This window comes from Pinus tabuliformis, chromosome 3_2 (assembly GCF_031772625.1).
Source record: "Pinus tabuliformis cultivar Carrire ecotype Pingquan chromosome 3_2, CPIR1, whole genome shotgun sequence".
NCBI classification, from domain to species: Eukaryota; Viridiplantae; Streptophyta; class Pinopsida; order Pinales; family Pinaceae; genus Pinus; species Pinus tabuliformis.
The window spans coordinates 480,952,270-480,969,085 of NC_142302.1; the positions used below are offsets into that span (position 1 = coordinate 480,952,270).

Below are 16,816 nucleotides of genomic sequence, written 5' to 3' on the forward strand. Positions count from 1 at the left end.
TCTTTACTATTCAGGTAATAGTTAGTCTTCAATCAAAACCACCTATAGAATCAGATCTAGCTAATCCTAATCCAAAGCTCCTGAGATAAATTTAATATTTCTAGGCAATTCACTGGCATTCCCAAAAGGAGCCCCTCTTCTACTTATCAAAGATCAATATAGAATTTTGTATTCCATTTTGTAAGAATCAATAACTAAAACTATAAAGACGTGTTACAGAGCAACTCCTGCATTGTTCATGGCAGGGTCCTCGTGTTCTTCTCAGTTATCAAAATTCTCTTTATTTAGTATGTTCCATATTTAGAGACGAAGGGCCTGGCCAAAAAAGTGAATAATAATACCGTGCAACATTTCAGAGCATTCTTATAGAAATTTCATTCCAGATAGGCTGTATAGTATATTATGAAATAGTCAAAGCAAAAATATTGGACAAATGACTACCACTCCGGAAGAAAAAATATGCCAAAACTGTAGAGCTGTAGGTATCTCAACTGCTCATATTGACCAATTTCTTACTAATCTCTCAGACAACTGAATGCTCATACAATGAATGATCAAGCACCTACTGCAGCTGCTTTATTGCAATAGCTCTCAAGCCAATCCATTGTAACACTTTTAGGCCTCTCAAGGGGTAATCCAAGAGCGCGATCCCAAATGAGCTGTGCACACCATCATTGATATTAAAATATTGAAAATTTTGTGAAGAGCTCACAAATGCAGTGACTTGAAAAATTGAATATTGAATAATAATACCTGAGATAAGGTACCAAGTGATCGGGACACCCCAAAAAGTACGGTAAAAAATCTGTAAAAATAGAAACAGTGTAAGCTCATTACCTGAGTTGAAAAAAGAGCGAATTAATCAATTCTTAAAGAATGAATTCAAGATACAAACTCTGCAACAAGAATTTGAAATTGAAGGTATGTCAATATATTCAACCAACTTAACCAGCCAGGTATGCATTAACTGGAAAAACTCTCTCAACGCATAAATATTTAGGTATGATGTGATTCTAGAGCTTGTACACCATACTATAATTACTACAAAATCAACAGACTTGAATATATCAAAGCCAGATCTCTGACCTGTCCTCAGATAAGCCGAAATGATTTAACAACACCCCACTATGCGCATCAACATTAGGCCATGGATTCTTCACCTGTAAAATATCCAGCAAACCATCATATGATGAATAATCAAGTAGGATGTCAATGTAAAGAAGACAACCTCTACTTCGAAATATAGTTTTGCTATCTATACACAAGATAACTGGAAAATTTTAAGAATTTCAACAATATGCAGCTCCAACCATGTTTTAATTCATAGTTCCTAAGACACTCCCACTGTTTAGCGGCCACTGGTTATAATCTCTAGTCCCACTGACCTATACTTGGTCATTTGCGTACATTAATAAAATTATTCTTATCGTTATTATCTAAAAACAGAACACTCTTAGAGGTATTCAAATAATTTATCCAAACAAATTAAGATGTTGAAAACAAGACATTTAATCCAAAACCGCAACATTGACTCTATTGCTCAGTGCAGAGGCTTAACTGCTAGCATAGTACAAGCAAAATTGAAGATTGCATACTTCATGAACTGCTTAATATAAAGAGAATAAGAGTAAAGAGAACAAAAAATTATATTCACAAAGTACTTCCTGTTAAAAGAAATTGTACGATAAGAAAAGTGTGGTAAAATCATATTTAAATAAAACCATTAATGCATCCAAACCATGAAACAAATAGCTTGCACAAAAGCAATATCCTGAATGCTGTAGCCTATATTGAAAGTATGCAAGTATCTAAAGACAGTATTTTCTATATCTAAGTGGGAAAAGCTGTTGTACAGCTAATAGTCTGCTCTCAAAATGTTTCAAAAAGATCTACTTCTACATGCAATATTCCTCTGGTCTCTTACTCTCCAGTCTCAAGGAAATTAAAAAGAATAATTAAAAAATAAGCAAAAAGAAAGAAACCAAGATTAATATCTTAATTCCTTAGCATTCATAACCTCATGTCAATTATCTACAAAGAAATTAGATAACTACTTTGAGACAAAATGAGGACCCTACCTTGCCCAGCTCTAAGAGAATTGGTGGAACCACCTCAAACAACTGAGAGACCTGTAAATAACCATTTTAAACCATTAACACAAAAAAGTACAATTTCAAGCATTATTTTCTTCAAAACAAAGTCGAGACAACACAAGCAATATGGAAGTGAATACATGACACATGAAAGGTATAAACTTCTCACCACTTTAAACAAGGGATCATCGGGCATGTATTTCAAAGCAAATTCCCTTTGGCATGTGTATCTTGGATCTGTTTTCCGTAGGACCCCATGCCCAAAACCTGGAACAACCTGTAACCACAGTTCCAAAAGGGTATATAAAGACAAAATTGATAATAATGTGGGAAAAACAAAGCTATTAACAGCACTAATTTGAGATCATAATCATTAAGCAATCTTAACAACATCATTATAAAAATATTTTCAATGGCAAAAAAAGGAATATGACCTCAGAAAAGAATACACCTACAAGTGTTTCAAGATGGGACTCACAAAAGTTAAAACAAGAGGAATAATATGAAAATGTGCTTCCAAATAAAGTAATATCCATTATCAGAATGGTAATGCTCCACTGACTAATTCTGCTATTTGTAAAAAAACTCGCTGAATAAGAAAATGATAAGCTATTGGAAAATTACATAGTCAAAAAGGATTTTGACGAGGATATGGAAATTTATTATATTCACAAAGAAAATAATAATGGAAGTAACAAACTTTATACTTCCCATTTCTATCATTTCCAAACAAGTATGCAAGATTCGTGAGCAGCTGCAGGTAGAAGGATGCCATTTTTGAAATCTGGATCACTCGAGTGTGTCATATCACACACATAGATGAAATATGTAGAAAATGTGAACCCGTAACATTTAAAACAATATAGTTTATGAAATCATGAGTCATTTGATAGTCATCAAAGTCATAAGTCATGATAAGAACTTTTCCAAATTCAACATGATAGATTAGTGTCACACTGATGACCACAAATTGTTGAGTACAATAATGCTTTGTAGCAGGAAATGCCGCACCAAGTGCCATACCGTTTGTTAGCACTCCTTAGTTTTCCCAAGGCTGAGAAAGGAAACCAAAGAGGTAACCACAGACCAACTTTTGACTTGGTAGCCAGCCCTACAAAATTAGAGAGGGCTCTCTCCAAATCGACCTCACAACCAATGGAAGTGACTGGAACATACTAGGGTTTTAGTCTAGTTATCAGCTCAGTAGGGTTTTGGTTTAGGGTTTGCTGGACAAAGAACACTAGGTTTAGGAACTAGACAAGTATTCCAAAAGATCAGTTGAACTTGGGGCAAGATAGGTGCAACCAGTGACACAAGTGATTTGTCATTGTAGTGTGGTGAGGAGGAAATCATATAGAAGGAGTTAAGTGAGCAGATGCATGAATTCACTTATCTAGAAGGAAAACATTTAAATGCTAATCTCAAACAAAACAAAACATTTAGATAATGATTTCCGTTTAAAAACTTAAGAGATAAAGCATAAGAAGAATGTAGATGGCTGCTAGAAAGATCTAATAATCAATTATATAAGAAAACATGAGAAAACAGTGCCACTGACCACAACACATGAATCCCAGAAAAATAGCTGCAATTGTATATTAATTCTGCCAAAAATCAAGTACACCAGTTCCAAAACGTATCTACTTCTAGTATCCAACCCTCCTCAGTGACTTGATTCTGACTACATATAGATGAAAAACAAGATTTCCCCTCTAAGGGGTCGAATCCTGCTCTATAGGAACTGATTTCATGATCCTCTCTAACTACTACCAAATCCTAGGGGAATCAAAAACAACCTTCCCCAATTAGCTAACTGATTGAGCTTATCTCTCAAGGCATTAATTACAAGATTCTTAACTATAGTAACCACTAACAAACCCATTTACATCAGAAAAAGTTATGTAACAACCATTTACATCAACCTAATTGACCTTTCACCATTACATGCAGTAAAACAACTTAATTCACAGAGGCGCAACAACTCTTTGCAAGATGATTTGGAGACCTTCCCGGATGAATTTTTTGCTGCAAAAGACATGGATGGAAAGCTGAGGATGTCCTCTACACCCTGGGGCCCTTAAGTCATCCAAAAACATGATTTTGACCTCCTCAAACTTGATCTCAAAACTAAGTGTCTAGAAAAGCAGCGAAAAATTGGGGTCAAAGACGAACTGATATCTCTTTAACCATAACACCTGTGCAAAAACCGAAGTAGGTTTTTGTTACTTGGCTCGTGCTTGACAAAAACCTTCTTGGGTTTCTCAAAATTCCCTTCCAGCTATTAGAAAAGCGTGCCAAGAAAACATGACTAAAACAAGAAAACAAATGCAGAATTTGATTTTTTGAAAATAAGCCCCAAAGATCATTGCATATTTCCCAAACCATGACAACTGTGCAGAAACAGAGAGAGGTTTTTGTTATTTAGCTCATGCTTGACAAAAACCTCTTTCACTTTTTCAAAGTTCATCTCCATTTGGTCATAAATCTCTTTTGAAAATGATGGTAAAAATAGAGTCAGAAGCGCAATGACTCTCTTGTAGCAACTTGTATTTTGGGCATATCTCTCAAATCATAAAGTATATTTAAAAACTGAGAGAGGTTATTGTTTTTGGGTATGTTATGAACAAAATCCTCCAATTTTCAAAAAAATAGGATACAACAAATACAATCATCAGTTTCAACAAACACAAAAATTAGGATACAACAAATACTATCATAAGTTTCAAAAATTAGCAAGTCAACTAAAATCCCGACCATTTTATAAATTTGAAGATTGTCACCTGTCCACTTTTTAATGTCTTCCAAACATATTCCTTGAGTTGATCAGTGGTTACGTCTTTGCCAATTTCCACAACAACAGATTTAATCCAACGTAAAACCTCCTGCCACAAAAGTAAATATCAATAATAAGAACATGATAGAGGTACATCTAGTAAATATATCTCAAATATATTTAAATATGTTGTGTATGTTCAATGTGCATAAGAAAGTACTGGTGGAGGATACTAAAACAAAGATTTGATATTATTAAGAACCATCTTATGTCATTTAACTCAATCTCAAAGACGGACAATACTTTAAAATGCAAAAATACTGGGAACTTATAATTCCTTCTATTAATAAGAGTTAGCATAAACTAAATCCATGATCCTATTAGTTTTTGGATATAATTTGGAACCTTTCATCCATCAGAACAAAGAATATTCAATACCACAACTACACTCAATTCAAAGACTCAGTAATTATTAAAAAGAAAAATCATGTCATGGACACAGTCAATTATAAATCATGAGCATCTTGACGCTGCAAAAATATCATAAAAGGTGCGCAGTCAAACTTTTCAGAAGATGGCATATATGCCAGAGTGTTCAAAATACTACTTAAGAATAGCAACTTCAATCAATCAATGTCTAATACTCGAAGCTAATGATTTATCATGCACATCAAGCAAATCATTGCAGCAGATAATAAAAGAATCATAAATTGGTGCGATAAAGTAATCCATTGAAATGATAATTTAATTGCACCTAACATTTAGCAATAAATGGCCTTATCGTATCAAATTGAGAAGGTGGAAGAACCCCTGGGGGTTATATGCAACATCCAGAAATAAATTATTTCTAAACTATGGAACAATGAAAATGGATAAATACATCAAATAATTTATTTTTTAACTATAATACAAGGCTTATAGTTCTCATATTTCTCTTGTTAGAAAGTCCCAATCAGTGTACTCCGCAACCATCATGTACATAGGACCTCATGTATAAAGAGATCCCTATTTTGAATTATCGTCACAATGCATAGTATTCAAAACTAGAACCGGTGATCGGACTGGTCCATTTATCAAACAGGGTTTCAAACTGGGGCTGGTCAAATCTCAACGAACCATTCTTTAAAAAAATACATGAAATAATTAATTTTTAATGAAGAAACTATTTTTAAGATTTAAAACCATGATTCCAAACCAATAGAGACAAAATATGAAAAGTTTGTTCATCTATATACCATGTAAAGGTGACTATATCAAAATGGCACCAAGTGCAATACATATCAGTAACAAAATACATAATCAATGACACTCTAAGTGGCCTCTAGAGTCCAAAAACAATGCTACAAGCTATGGGGCCACCGACCCACTACAATTCTACATATTAGTGATCAACATGATCACTTCTCATCATGATCAAACTTAGTTGGTTGAGTCTCGACTCTCAAACTTTTCAACTGCTTGAGTCACAAACTTCTCAGCTAGTTGAGTGACTTGACTCTCAAACTTATGAAGGTATTATGCCCTAATACTTCATTTGGTGCTCGACATGGCTTTACATGGCGTCCTATTCCAGCCACTTGTTTGAAATTGTAAATACCCAGTCTTTCAATAGATTTTTGGCAATATATCAAAATGGCACCGAGCGCAATACATATCAGCAACAAAATACATAATCAACAATGCTCTAAATGGCCTCTAGAGTCCAAAAACAATGCTACAAGCTATGGGGCCACTAGCCTACTACAATTCTACATATCAGTGATCAACATGATCACTTCTCGTCATGATCAAGCTCATTGGTTGAGTCTCGACTCTCAAACTTTTCAACTACTTGAGTCACAAACTTCTCAACTGGTTGAGTGACTTGACTCTCAAACTTATGAAGTATTCTGCCCTAATATGCCCTATTATTTCATTTGGTTCTCTAAATGGCTTTACATGGCCTCCTATCCCAGCCAGGTGTTGTTTGAAACTGTAAATATCCTCTCCTTCAATAGATTTTTGGCAATATTTACATATCATTTTGCCATCAATCATATCACAATGAGCCCATGCAGTATTCTTGGCTTTTGGAGGCATGGTGGCTACTACTCAACCCAAACTCTTAGTCGTTCCACTACTTTGGCAAAAACTCAACACTCTCCAAGCTCACAATGAAGTTGACAAAAACTCCAAATGAGATGTGGGAGGCAAATGAGAGGGTATAAATCCTTTTAAAGGCTTGAAGGGGCTGTTTTTGGAGGGAAACAACCCCTAGTCACAAAACCGCTTCAAAAAGCACAAAACCGCCTTACATGTCAGCTTGGCAATAAACCGACTGGTTTATGGCTAGTAAGACCCCAAATCCCTAGCCTGCAGAAATTAAAACTACTTTTTCTACCGGTCAGATAGCTCGGCCCAATGAACCCGATCACAAGCACAACCAACAACATTGAATCATATGTGACATACGTCCATATCTATTACTCGTATGTGAGTTCAATGGGTTTCCGAGCTTGATATTAAGATTATTCTTTCTTTATCTCATTTATTTAAGTGGCGCGCGAATGTATTGTTTCATAATTAATTGTTTTGTTGTCATCTCAAAACTTGTAACAATGGCGTATTGATTCTCAACATTTGGCATTGTCAAAAATGGAAATTGACAAAGTAAAACTCCTAATTTGGTTGACAACAACACTTAAACATTTGGCATATGTTGCAGCTTTAGAATTTGACAATAGAGAAACTCCCAATCTAATTGGTGATAACATTTGGAGAGTAGTAAGTAAGGATATTAACTTGGTCGGTGGCAATAGCGAGGTTAAAAAGGGTGAGGTTGTGTTGACGGTGCTGGACCCGCCAACATTCAGGGGATCTCCCCGGTATGAAGTTTCAACTAAACCTCACACCATTTGGTGTAGGAGTCCCATCCAGTACGATGGCTCGATTGCCATTATCTTAAAGATATGCCTTAGCTCTTGCTTGTTAGCACATGAGAGTGTTTCACTTAGTCTTCGAACAACGAGGTTCGCGTGCCTGGTGAGTGCTTAGTGTCGCTTGTGTCAAAGTTCTTTCACTACAGAGGGAACGGGTGGAAGTGAGTCTCAGGTTGAAAGGGAATAGTCCCAACTCTGCTAGAGACAGACAACACAAAAAAACATAAGCAACTTCCGGTGGAGTAGTCCACGCGGATCCGACAGTCACAAACACAAGGTGAAGAGGTAGCACGTATAACACCCAACAGAATAGTCCACATGGGTGCGATACGCGTTATAACAAGTTTACAAGAATGAATCTGTTGAGTGTCCGGCGGGATAGCCCACATGGGCGAGACAACGTTAGAAATTGTACAACACATTCCAATAGCGTATGTACTAAAACAACTGAAATAGTTCAATTGTCTTAATACAGGTTAAAGAAACATGCATTACAAGCGTCCAAAGAATAGTCTTACAAACGAATACAATACATGTGTAGAAACGTGTTGGCTTGTTAACAGGGTTTTGAATTAAGTAAAAGTTCCAAGACACATCCGTACACCATTACATCACTAACCTTGATAGCGGGGCGTTGGAGCCACTGCTCGCTCCTCAAAGAAAATATTACAGACTCTCAAGGCTATGTGGGAGGAGCTAAGGTGAAAAGTCCTTTGCATGTACAAATGAGGGCTATATATAGCCAAGGGTGAAACTGACCTTTGTGGTTGTTCCACTTCCCCCATGATTGTTTGACTTACATGATTCTTCAACTTTACATGTGGGTCTCTTGGACTTCCACGTATATTACATTGATTACAAGTTACAACAGTATAGCCCACAATAGTTATGTGGCCGGGATGACTCATGACATGACTCGACACAATAGTGCTGGTATGTTCATGTTGCTGATGGTGTCCATGTCAAGCTGCAGTGCTGCTGAGTGATGAATGTGCTCTTGGTGTATCATAGCTTCAACTCCTCATAGCAAGGTGTGCGCAGTCTTCAAGGGTCTTGGTTTTCGCTTGATGTTGCACGTGCATGTCTCTCCTTCGCTTGTACTTGGCATGCTCCATGTGTTTGTCCGTTCGCGAACGAGTCTCCTAGCATGCGCTCCTTGTTCATCCCGTTCGTCGTCACGCTATGTCTCATCCATGTACCTGTATCTGCAATCACTCACGATGAGACGATATCAAATCCATAAATCTTCTAGTCTACCATGTTGCATCATCTTTCGTTTTCGGATGCAGGTGACCAAGAGAGAGGACAAGGCTCTGAAACTGCACAGAGCACATTTCAAGACGAGATGTGGGCTCCGGGCACTGTCAATGAAAATTGCACAGAGGTCACTGGTAGGCTGGGATGAGCAGTCCAGATCAACAATGAATGTCTGTGGGATCTGGCTCGGCTGGAGGGCAGATCTGCGCAAGTTTTCCAGGGAGACAGTGCAGGCAGCAAGGGGACACTGGCAGTGAAAATTTCACAGATTCTCTGGGGAGGTTGGCAGCGAGTTGCAGGAGGCTGCTGGCCAAAACTGCGCAGAGCTGGGAGGCAGGCCTGCAAGACATCCCTACGCAGTTTCTAGGCTAAGCGAGATGCAGGGCAGCTGGGAGGCAGCCCATGAAAACTATGAAGTTTTAAGGAGGAGCAGCAGGCCGACTGTCAAGGTGGCTGGCTGATAGAACTGCACAAATTTTGAGGACAATGCAGTGATAGGCAACGGGTGTCTATCCGACATGTCTGCGCAATTTCTTTAGTCAATAGAGGTGGGCATGTTTGGTATCTTTTGCGCAATTTTTTGGAGTGAGGCCTGGGGTCACTGCTCGGTCAAACTCTTTGGTTGATTAGTTAGAGGCTTGATGGCTTTGTTTGCGGGCAACACAGATTGAGATGGCTCGCTGAGAAACTTCTGTGTTTTTGGATGACAGTCAGTTGGGTCGACACCAGGATTGCGCAATGCAGGCTGCTTGGGAGGCAACCTCAAGCTCTACACAATTCTGGGTAGCAATACATGATCATTGAGAGCTGAGATTGCGTAGTGTAGCTCAACGAGGGTCTAGTTGTTGAAGGGTGGTCCAGTCGACAAAGTTTCATCAAAATGAATAAGTGTGTGAACGAGTGACTTCGTACATGCATGACCTTGCGAACACACACTCAACATGACTTGACGACAAGACACCTCGAACCATCAAGACAACATACACTCAATGAGATTGACCGACGGGTGCGAGTGACACTTGTGATAGATCGTTGAACGACCGCGACGACACTTGCGCGACAGTGTTTACAACATTGTGTGTGAGTGTGATAGATGTTTACATAGCGAGCACAACTCAAACAAAACCTTCAACATCACCAGAACGAGGTCGCAAGCATGACATAACAATCAACATGCCAAAGACGACAGTTGGTCAAACAAGTGAAAAGGAAGCAAGACATGTAGAAGAAACACATAAAATGACTTTTCGTGTTTGCACACATGCATGTTACTGAGGACAAGATGATATGACAATGACAAGCAGTCCTGCAAACTCAACTAAGAGGTGTATTTCGAAAGGTGTTCTTTACTTACCATACTTACCCTCAAGATGATCATGCATCCGACGGAGCTTGCATGCGGTCCTGATCTTTTCCATTACTTGGTTCCTTGGTTCTTCTCCTCAACTCCTTGGAAGCGATTTTAGCATGTCACCTTTTCTTGTAGTCACTAAGAGCTAGATCTGCGCAATTTCAGCGGATAGCGACTGCTGTTGGAATGAGGCCCTGGGAGGCCCGTCTGCGCAGTTTCTGCATGCAAGACAGACAGGGCAGCTTGGACATCATTCCACAGTTTTGAGGCGCAGTTTTGAGGCACAAGACACTGTTGCAGGATGGGGGTTCTGGGAGGACACCTCCTCGCAATTTCTGAGTTTAGTGCAGCTAGACTGCTCTGCGTATTTCTGGAGAGCAGCGCTGGCTGCCTGACTGTTCTGCGCATTTTTGGAGAGCAGTGTTGGCTGGAGTCTTTGCGGGGTCTAGGGTTTCAGCAGGCAAGGGAGGTTGGTGTCTCTGCGGGTTGCGGAGTTTCAACAGGCAAGGGAGTTTGGTGTCTCTATGTACTGCGAGGTTTCAGCAGGCAAGGGAGGAAGCTTTGTGGTTGCAGAAGCAAAGCACACAGTTTAGGGAAGCTGGATGAGGCTAGGTTGCTCAGGAAAATGGCTAAGTGTGAGATCAATGAAACATATGTAAGCAGTGATAGGACTCGACTGTGATCGCACATGGACACTTAGTGTCACAACGTAGACCATCCAGAATGCATAAGACATACTTTGCTTGATGCAACAACCTTCGTGACAAGAGTGAGTTAAGTGAGTGTGAAACATGTCTATGTGATGACAACTACTCATGCGCACATGCTTTCCCTTGAAGCAAAACAACATTCCCTTTGCATGACAAACAATAACCCCTATGCCCAAAGATGACACAGGTTGCATAAAGATGAGAACACAGACAACTCTTAAGATCAAGGTCGGGAGCTTGAAATCATCATCTTACCAACAAGTGACCAAGGGTGATTGATCGCAGGATCCAAGGTAAGATCCGAAATTTGCATGCGAGCCAAAAGTTTGGAGAGTAGTTGTAGTCGCTACAACACTTGGCGACAGACTGGTAGAACTCCAGCTCTCTAAATGGACCTTGTTTTGTGAAAAGCAAGTCTAACCTTTCCGGAAGTATTGTTCAATTCTTTGATCATCGTGTTTTCCACACTAGCCTGTGTGAAAGATGTAGTCCCTACCATTCTCTTGATCGGTTAGCACACATTCCAGGCCAAGTCAACCCCAGTTGTTTAGATTGGGGATGAGGGGTATATTGGTGCACAAGTAATATGACTGTCAGAGTTTAAGTTTCATCTCTGGTGTTGCTCCGCTGGTAGCAAGCCTGGACAGTACCCCGACGAAGTCACGCAGGAACACAAGCATCGCTCTGCTGCCAGCAAGCCTGATCAGTACCCTGGCGGAGTTACTTGCATCACCTCTCTACGCAGGAAGCCTTTCTCTTTTTTCGTCTTATTCATTTTTCATTCATTTTTTTTTCAAAAACCTGTGCGTAGGCACTTATTTATTTCAGAGGCGGAAGAGGGATCCCGATTTATTGAAAGCATAAGAGGTTGCTCCTTCAGAGAAGTATGTTATGTATACCTTTGACATATTTGTTAAGGTTTCCCCCCTCACCTTACTCTACTTGACTGAGTTGACAAGTGTTAACCCAAAAGAACCGATTAGAGTAGGCGGTAATAGTTAACAGTGCAAGCGTTGTGTTTTCACCAAGCCTCACTCTGAACAAAACGTATTTTCCATCAAGGCATCATCGACTAAAGACAAAAAGTTCTTCATAAAGAGAGAGGACAACACATAACCAGATGTTGATCGCTGTACAAGTCCTCTTAGATTTTCCCAGCTTGTCTCAAGAGCAAGCAAGCAAAACAAACCAAGTAAGCAAGCAAACAAATATGCAAACCAGAAAGCAAACCAAAGCAAGAAGCAAAGACTACTCCTACTCCTACGCTAAACAATGCATGGGCCTACTCACGTGAAGTGATATTTCCAATGCAGCCACTGACGCATTGGCTGGCCCATGTTGGTGAAGGCATGGTTCGCGAGAAGCACAGTCAAGCGAACCAGCAAACATGAAAGATATAACAATGAAGACCAACACACTCTGAGTTTAAATGCATCCACAGAAAAGAAAAAATTGAAAGCGCAAGACAAACACTCTGTGGACTTACCATGGTGTTGTGACACACTACGTACAAATGATAAGCATATGCACTCTCTTGACTGTGACAGACAAGAAAACATGAGAAAAAGAGACAACTTACGCCTTGCAAGTGTGCTTGTTGTGAATGATTCCTCTAGTGCGTAAGCGATGGGATCATGTGATTCCGGTGGAGGAAGCGAAATCTGTGTTGGATTGGTCTTCAGTGCATACAGATGAGTGATGAGGAGCCTTGGGTGTTTCACAAATTTCTGATCGGAAGTGAAACTATCCTCAGGACAGCGAGGGCTTGACATAACCATCCGCTCAGGCAAAAGTGCCTCGACAACTTGCGGGGTTTCCACTTCGTCAATAGATAGATCATCAAAGACCAGTGGCATAGACAAATTAACAAGGAGTGAATCCACATCGTGATCAAATGAAGCAGTACAAAGATCACGACAACCATGATCAGAAAAATCAGGATGTTTGTCGGCATCCTCATGATTTGATGAATCATACTGAGCGGTAAATGAGAAGCAAGATTGTTCACCCTCTGCATTTCCGGAAAAAGTAGATGAAACGTCAAAGTCGATTCTCAATGAAAGATTTGTCCTCTCTGCTATCAAATGATGGACTGACATTAGGTGTGTTCTGCGAATGGTCAGAAGTAGGTGCATCCGTGGATGGATTTACACAAGGGAAATCAGAGATAGCAGAATCACCAGAGATGTCAAGAAAAAGCGGAGGAGGTGCGGACAAAAGGAGGTCATCCTTTACCGCGGGTTCATGTTTAGATTCCCACACACACTCATCATGAATGATAGCACAGGTTGGCTGCACAACATCAACTCCGTCGATAGCTCGATCCTCGTTCACAACACGTGTGGAGTCTGATACGGAAGAACACAAGACAGTACAATCCGAAGGATCAATGGAACGCGACGACAGAGGTTGAGGGTGTTGAAGAAAGTGTAACTAGGTTCGGTCTTCATAATGACATGATCTTTGTAAACAATGTAATAAAAGGAAATAAATTATTTTTATATGCCTTGCTACATGGGTTTCATGAGAAAGAAGTGTCACTAGGTGAAAGACTTCTTCTTGATGTTTTTAGGATTTATTTATATGTCAGAGTCATGTCATGTGTATAGAAACTCTTCATGAGTTTACGTAAATGTAAACAAGTCCACAAAGTTATGAAGAAGCCCTCCAAAGACCAAGCATAATCCTCCTAGAAGTTTGCAAGCGAAAAAGAGAAAGAATTCTTCATGTCATCTTCAATATGAATTAGAATGCATAATTAAAAGTCATGTCGGCTTGGGCAATAGACACATCCTCTCACACACTCAAGTCGGCTCAAATATAGTAGGCTCACTACTATAAATACCCATCTAGGGTATCTGCAATTAGAAGACACAGATCTCGGGTTTCTCTCTTTGAAATTTCGCATTTTGAATGGAGGAATAAATCTGCACTACAGGCATGTATTCGGATAAGGGCTTCACTGCACCTTCTATGGGTTTAAGGTGCAGGCAAGCTATGAATAGAGGAGCAGACAAGACTTCGACATACCTATGAATGATACAGTCAAGACTAGATCTCGGATGAATGAAAGGACTGTGAATGGAGCAATAATCTCATTGTCTTGTGCCACAGTCTTGATGAGCCGCAACAACAACAAGGATAATCAAGTCTTGGATGAGGACACAGCATGATCTTAAGTTATGGAACATATTCTCGACATACTTATAGATGCATCCAACTGGATCTCGAAGAGATGAAGTAGAGATCTTATACTAATAGATCTCAGATGGATGATGGAGAGAGGACTACGTATAAGATCACAGTATTGGCATGAAATCTGGGTTAAGAATCTCGGTGGATCTGCTTCATAAGCATGAGGATCTCGGAACCCTTATTGTCCTAAAGGTGCAACCTCAGTCTCATGTATCTTGCGTAATTATATTTAACGAGAATTTCGGAAATATCTGGAAGTCTGAGCACTATGAGAAGCAGTGGCGAGGTTTTCAAGCGGTGTCAAGTACTGCTGCAGTAATGACAGTGTTGGTTACATGATCTGAAATTCACTCGTGAGTGACCTCAATTAGATAATTAATGAATGAAGGTATTACAGACTCATGTGCTGGTGTGTGTCTATGTTATTTTAGGCAACGGATCGATCAGATTGCAAAATACACAAACACTGGAAAATGGAAAACAAGTATGGAAAAACATAGTAAGCAAATGCAAGAACACAACAATGAATAAGGAGTTCACCCTATTCTCCAGGGTTACATCTTTGGTTCAGCTCTCAGTGGTGGCCTTCTTTTATTGTGTCTTTAAAGTAGAGGGTTATAATGAGGAGCTCAATTTGAGTCTCCTGAAACAGAGGATGTTGGTAGGGTGGTTCTTGGATTCCCCAAGCCACTAGAGTGCATAGACTCTTTTCCTTTCCAAATCTTGACCTCTCTGGTCTTTAATGGGAGGAGTCCAATGTGGTGCTCCATTCCCGATAGATCCTCACAGGGATTACTTGTCTGCTCGATGCTGCCTTACACTGCGGGTCAACTCGACTTTTTGTTTTTCTGCTTCTTGCTTCACTGTTCTTCCTCTCTGGTTCTTCCTTCTTCTTTCTCGGTCTTCTCTCGTCTGTTCATGGCTTAAAGCCAATATGTCCTCGACTGTTCGTTTCCTCTTACGCCTCTTCGGTTCGCCTCCTGCTGTTCATTTGGAGTTCCCTGCCTCTGCATCATCGCCAATGTTTCACAGGGAGTGGCCACTTGTCCTCTCATGAACTGCGCCAGCTCTTCCTTGACGGTTCGGTATTTTCGGTTACGTTGTGGAATGACTCATCCGCCAACTCAATGGTCAAATCAGATGTCAAACTTCTTTATGCCGCGGCTTAATCCCCTGTCAAATCCGGTTCCTCCATCGGACGCAATCTCCACTGTCAGATCTGGAGCCCCTAGATCCTACGACATTTGCTCATTTCGCACGGTTGACTTGCTCGACCGTTAGCGCGTGATGAGCGGCGGTTTTCTCTCTCATCCGCCGGACACGCGTCGGGCGCTGAATGGAATCACTCGTTTTTCTCCAAATCCGCTTACCGCCCAAGGATGCCTCCGATATATACCGTCGGTTTTCGGAGCGCGGGTCCCGCCTTTCGCCTTAGCACTTTCTCCACGATTTCCCGGCTTCCCATGCGACCGAGCGCTTCGGGGTTTTTCCTTTTCGAGCATCAGAAATGCCCTCTGTTTCCCGATCCGAGCTTCCCAAGTGCCAATTTTGCCTCCTGCGCGATTTCCATGGGCCTCTATCAACAGTGAACACGCTTTGACCAAGGTCCTTGTCGTTCCTCGCTGGCTGCAAACTGCTACTGTCCAGAGGTTTTCCTGATCGCTCTTTGCATAAATTTGAAGTCTGTCCTGATTTGATACAGTCATGGCACCTTGATAATCTTTATGGATCAAATTAGGATCACGACCTTCCCACTGAAAAAGCTTTTGGACCACCAAAAGTTGGTTTTCAAGCATGGATTAAGTGAGGGTACAATTGTCTCACTTGTCCAATCTCTATCCACTTTGCACTGCTCGGCTTTGAACCTTTGAGCCCAACTCTGAGGTACTCAACATCTCCTCTGCGCGTCGTCCTCACCTTCTTGTCCAGAACTGTGTCTTCCTACAATTCATTAAGATATTCAGGTAGCAGGTCATCAATAGAAGGCAATTGACTCTGCTCTTCGGGATCCTCAATTAGTGAGGGTTCAAATAATCTCAAGCAATCTGCATTTACGACTGAGTAGATGTGCATGTAAGCTGGTAGATCAAGGTGAAAAGCATTTTCACCAATCTTCTCAAGTATCTTGAAGGGTCCATACCTGATAGGCTTTAGCTTTTTACCTTCACCTTGCATCTTGTCCTTGCTGATGTACAGCCAGACTTGGTCACCAACTTGGAAACTATGCTCCATCCGATGCTTGTCATGCCTTGCCTTGTATTTGGCTTGGCTCTTTTCCAGTTGTTCCTGTACTGCCTGGTGGATCTCTTGGATTTGTTCAATGAACCTAGTTGCCCTGTCCACATCACTGTGTCCCTCAACTGTGGTGTCTTTACCAAAGACAAAATCCAAAGGATACCTTGGTGTGAAACCAAAATAGGTCTCAAAAGGAGATCTCTGTGTAGAAGAATGTTTTGCTCTGTTGTAAGCATGCTGCACAAAACACAAATGTTCATCCCACAACTTAGGATGTTTGCTGC

At 40.4% G+C, this 16,816-nt stretch overlaps 1 protein-coding gene across 1 annotated transcript in view; it reads right to left on the minus strand.

The window, feature by feature from the left end:
• Window positions 1-143: 143 nt before the first annotated feature.
• LOC149181383 (citrate synthase, mitochondrial-like) overlaps window positions 144-16,816 on the minus strand; it is a 108,727-nt gene continuing 92,054 nt past the window's right edge. Inside the window, exons 6-11 of the mRNA XM_089414179.1 lie at window positions 4,874-4,975; window positions 2,263-2,370; window positions 2,079-2,129; window positions 1,087-1,160; window positions 754-805; window positions 144-659 (exon numbers count right to left, since the gene is read on the minus strand). Of these exons, the coding sequence (XP_089270305.1) occupies window positions 555-659; window positions 754-805; window positions 1,087-1,160; window positions 2,079-2,129; window positions 2,263-2,370; window positions 4,874-4,975 (492 nt within the window). The 3' untranslated portion in view covers window positions 144-554. The remainder of the gene's footprint in view (window positions 660-753; window positions 806-1,086; window positions 1,161-2,078; window positions 2,130-2,262; window positions 2,371-4,873; window positions 4,976-16,816) is intronic.